Source organism: Temnothorax curvispinosus, unplaced genomic scaffold (genome assembly GCF_003070985.1).
Source record: "Temnothorax curvispinosus isolate PA1 unplaced genomic scaffold, ASM307098v1 QBEX01018539.1, whole genome shotgun sequence".
In the NCBI taxonomy this organism is placed as follows: domain Eukaryota; kingdom Metazoa; phylum Arthropoda; class Insecta; order Hymenoptera; family Formicidae; genus Temnothorax; species Temnothorax curvispinosus.
In genome coordinates, this window is record NW_020228319.1 from 2,678 (window position 1) to 6,563 (window position 3,886).

The 3,886-nt window shown below is 29.4% G+C and overlaps 1 protein-coding gene and 1 long non-coding RNA gene across 3 annotated transcripts; one reads left to right on the top strand and one right to left on the bottom strand.

The window, feature by feature from the left end:
• Positions 1-396: 396 nt before the first annotated feature.
• Positions 397-1,560, top strand: LOC112468487. Of its 2 annotated transcripts, XM_025037689.1 has the most exons (3): positions 397-959; positions 1,104-1,213; positions 1,298-1,560. In XM_025037689.1, the coding sequence occupies exons 1-2, from the start codon at positions 413-415 to the stop codon at positions 1,211-1,213; spliced, it is 657 nt and encodes a 218-aa protein (XP_024893457.1). In that variant the 5' UTR covers positions 397-412; the 3' UTR covers positions 1,298-1,560. The 2 variants fall into 2 exon arrangements, with proteins under 2 accessions (XP_024893457.1, XP_024893456.1); XM_025037688.1 differs by having other exon boundaries at positions 1,104-1,560.
• LOC112468488 lies at positions 812-3,434 on the bottom strand. Its single transcript, XR_003042409.1, has 3 exons — positions 3,115-3,434; positions 1,848-2,076; positions 812-899 (listed from the first exon to the last, which is right to left on the bottom strand). It is a non-coding gene; the product is annotated as an uncharacterized LOC112468488 (long non-coding RNA).
• Positions 3,435-3,886: the final 452 nt, after the last annotated feature.

Genomic DNA, 3,886 nt, shown 5'->3' on the forward strand with positions numbered 1-3,886 from the left:
TAATGACAGATGATTCAGAAAATAAAAAAAATTTTTTGAAGCTATTAGTGTTATTTTTCTGTCCTGCTCTGATAATGATATGACAAGTAGCAATTAGTATACAAATTTTCATATAATTTCTTGCAGTTTTTGATATCACGAATAAAAACTCGTTCTATCTCTCCTGCCCATCGTTTGTTGACATCAGAACGAGCGATATTCAAATGATGATACTCGAAAGTCATACAAACATTTAAAGAAAGTTAGAACCAAAGCTTATATGGCACTAAAAAAGTCATTTTCTTACGAAAATTGAGTTTCTTTAGTAAAGGCATTGTTGACCTCAGTCCACGTGTTCAACAAACGACGGGCAGGAGAGATAGAGCGAGTGCTTATTAATGATTTTAAAAACTGCGAGAAAATAAATGAAAATATGTATACTAATATTTACACATCATTATCAGAGCAGAACCGAAAAATAGCACAAAATTATAGTAGATTTTGCATAAGAGGCAAATTGAGTCGCACTGTACCCGTATTATTAACGAATAAATTACTTAAATGTATTAATCTGATTTTACAACTTCGTGAAAAAGCTGAAGTGCCGAAGAAAAACCCATATGTTTTTGGATTACCTGGTTATATTAAAAATAGATATCGACATCTAAGGGCCTGCCTTTTAATGCATGCACAAGAATGCAATGCAAATGAATCATCAAGTTTACGGGGTACTATTTTACAAAAACACGTGGCAACTCATTGCATACAATTGAATCTTACTGATCTTGCTACATTTATGGGTCATGCAGAAAAAATACATCGAGAGCATTATAGGCAACCCCTAGCAAGCAGAGATATCCTTAAAATATTGCAATATTTGGAAGCGGTCCAAGGTGTACAAAATTTGAACGAATCTTCATCTGAAAGTAAAAAGAACAAAAAAGATGAAAGACGAAAAGATGGCGAAGATGAGATATTAGGTGAGGTTCTTCAATATTATGTTATATTATATTATCATTTAATCTCGATATAATTCGTAATTATTTAATTTCGATGTTTAATTTTGATACTATTTTGTTACAAGTATTTAGTAATAATGTAATCTCTTTTTACTGTTATATCAGATACCAATACAAGAATAGTGTGTGTCGATGAAAACATACAAAAGGAAGATGTTAATGCACAAAGAAAGAATGGTGATTCTATTGGAAATGATGACTTTCGAATACGTTAGGTGAGTTTCGTAAATATTGTCTAAGTTCGTTACTATTTTGTTAAAATATTTAATAATAATTTATCTTTTTGCCTTGTTTATCAGAGACTAATACAAGAATAAGATGTATCTATGATCATACAACGAGAAAATTGCACAGAGAAAAGTAGACTTTTGGAGAATAATGAAATGTCAATATCTTTAGGAAAGTTTGTTTAAAATTACCTAATTTCATTATTATTTTATAAGTATTTGATATTATCAAAACTCTTGGTCCTTTGCTGTAAACGTTCTTGTTTTAGAGTGTCAAAAGAAAGCGCAAGAATTTTTGAGTTATACAATTATTTGTATCTTTTTATATAAAGATACCCACAAAATGACATTTGATTGATTCAAAATATTTGCAAATTTCGGAACATTTTATACTTTATGAATCACCAAATAATCGCAAAATTAATATTGACAGAAGTATGAAAAAAAGTCAAATTAAAAAGGAAAGTTTTATATTCCATAATTTTGTGATTATTCATTAAGTAAGAGAAAAATATTTACATAATTTTATAAACAAATTTTGAATTAATCACAATGTCAGATTGTCAATACATATTTTTATCTTAACTTATAACGCAAGAATTCTTGATGTGTGTTTTCTTACTGTTAGTTCTGAAGATATTTGAATCATTGTTTTTTAAAGCTTAGATCCCTCGTTGCAACCGTTTTGATCTATGTGACATCGCTGACATATTATAATTTTAAATTTTGTTTTCTGTAGGTTATAAATTTTTTGCAAGTAAATATCTACAAATTATTATTTCAGATCTTGTAAGACATTACTGTCTCTACCTCCTTCTTCATTCTTCATTCTTTATTCAAAGAGCAAATACCTAAAAAATACAGAAAATATTTAAAAAATGAACAATTTAACTATAAAACACAGATTTGTCAAACAAAGATCAATCACTTTTATAATCTTTTTCCGCGATGTCAGCAAAGAATTTGCATAAAAAATTTGCATGTGTTGAAAAAAATTCTGACAATATTAGACTTATTAACCGCATCAGCAAAACACAATGTCCATAAATGGATCAATCAAGTATTTATATAGAAAAATCTTTGATAAGTGAATAAAATTTACTTTTTCTAATTGTTCTTTCAACATTCAAATGTTTTGTACATATTTTATAAGCTTATAAAAAGAAATTCTTCATCTTGCAACATATATGTATATATTAAAGCTTTTTCCCTAGAAAAATATGTTAGTGCTTTAATGAACCTAATTAGGAATAGTGATAATCTTAATATTAGATGGACAAAGCTTATCTATATAAAAATTTTATCTCCATCGTATGTTTGTAATATTTATATATGTATATATTAGCTCTTATTTTTATTAGAAATTCTTATTAAAAACTTTTATTAGAAAAATTTTTTAAAATTTTATTTTTTATGGAATTACATAGTTCCATAGATGTAAATGTACAATTTTATATGTACAATTTGACTATTACAGAAACCTTAAGCAAAACTCAAAATAATATAAATAAATAAAATATCAATAAAACATTAATCCGTACCTTATTCCAGTTTGAAAGATATTTTATTATATTTAATTTTACCGATGAATTTATATATAATAACATTCTATGCAGACTAACTTATATTCTTTTTATATTCTACATAAAAAAACAATCTCTATTTGATAAATAATATTTGACATAAAGAGAAAAAAAATATATTGATTCTATTCGCAAGTAAGTTTAAAAATATAATAGTGCATATATAATTATATATATAATAATATATATCAATTGCGTAAAAATAAGAAAATTTGCTAAATTAAGAATTTGATTTAGCTGGGAATAGTGATATAATGATGCTTACGTTTGAGTTGTATGTATTTCCTAATTTTATTACATACATACTTTCTCACAAGACGACAAGATGTTCGCAGATATATTTCTTATCATATATTTATAGAAATCAACAATTTATTTTTGTTGTTACATCAAATCCTTCCTTGGAATATAATAACCTCTGTTTAATAGTGGGCTTTTCTTATGGTGCCTGCACTTTGTACACACGGAAACTTCTTCCTTCTTTTTATGAGACTTCACCTCTTATTACGTCTATTATTCGGCATCTTCAGACGAGACGTCACAAAATTCTGATACTGAAAGGATCACGTTTCAAAAAATAAAGGACAAAGCCAGCATGTCCACACACATCCGACCATGATTATGGCCTTGTATAATAAGGAGTAAAAAGCGGAAACGCTCGCCACGTGACAAGCAACATCGGCCGCATTGATGCCATACGGGTCGCGTTTTTCGCCGCATGCGCGACGAACGCGGCCTCAATAAAGTTACGTTTACATGGGCCATATTTTCCGCGTAAACCATAGCGCATGCGCATATGGCTTCTGCCTTCTGCTTATGGCTCCTGCAATTTTATGTGCTTCCACCTTAAGGGTGCCGTCCCATGCAGGACGGAATTTCGGAAAACGAAATCTCGAAATTATTCTGATTGGTTAGCCCCATGGGGCACAGTACAAGCTTCATGGGGCTAACCAATCAGAATGATTCCGAGATTCCGTTTTTCGAAATTCCGTCCTGCATGGGACGGCACCCTAACGCGTATCGCGTAACCAATCATATCGTTCATTCTTTTAGAATGTTAGAGTCCTTAGAAGTAAGA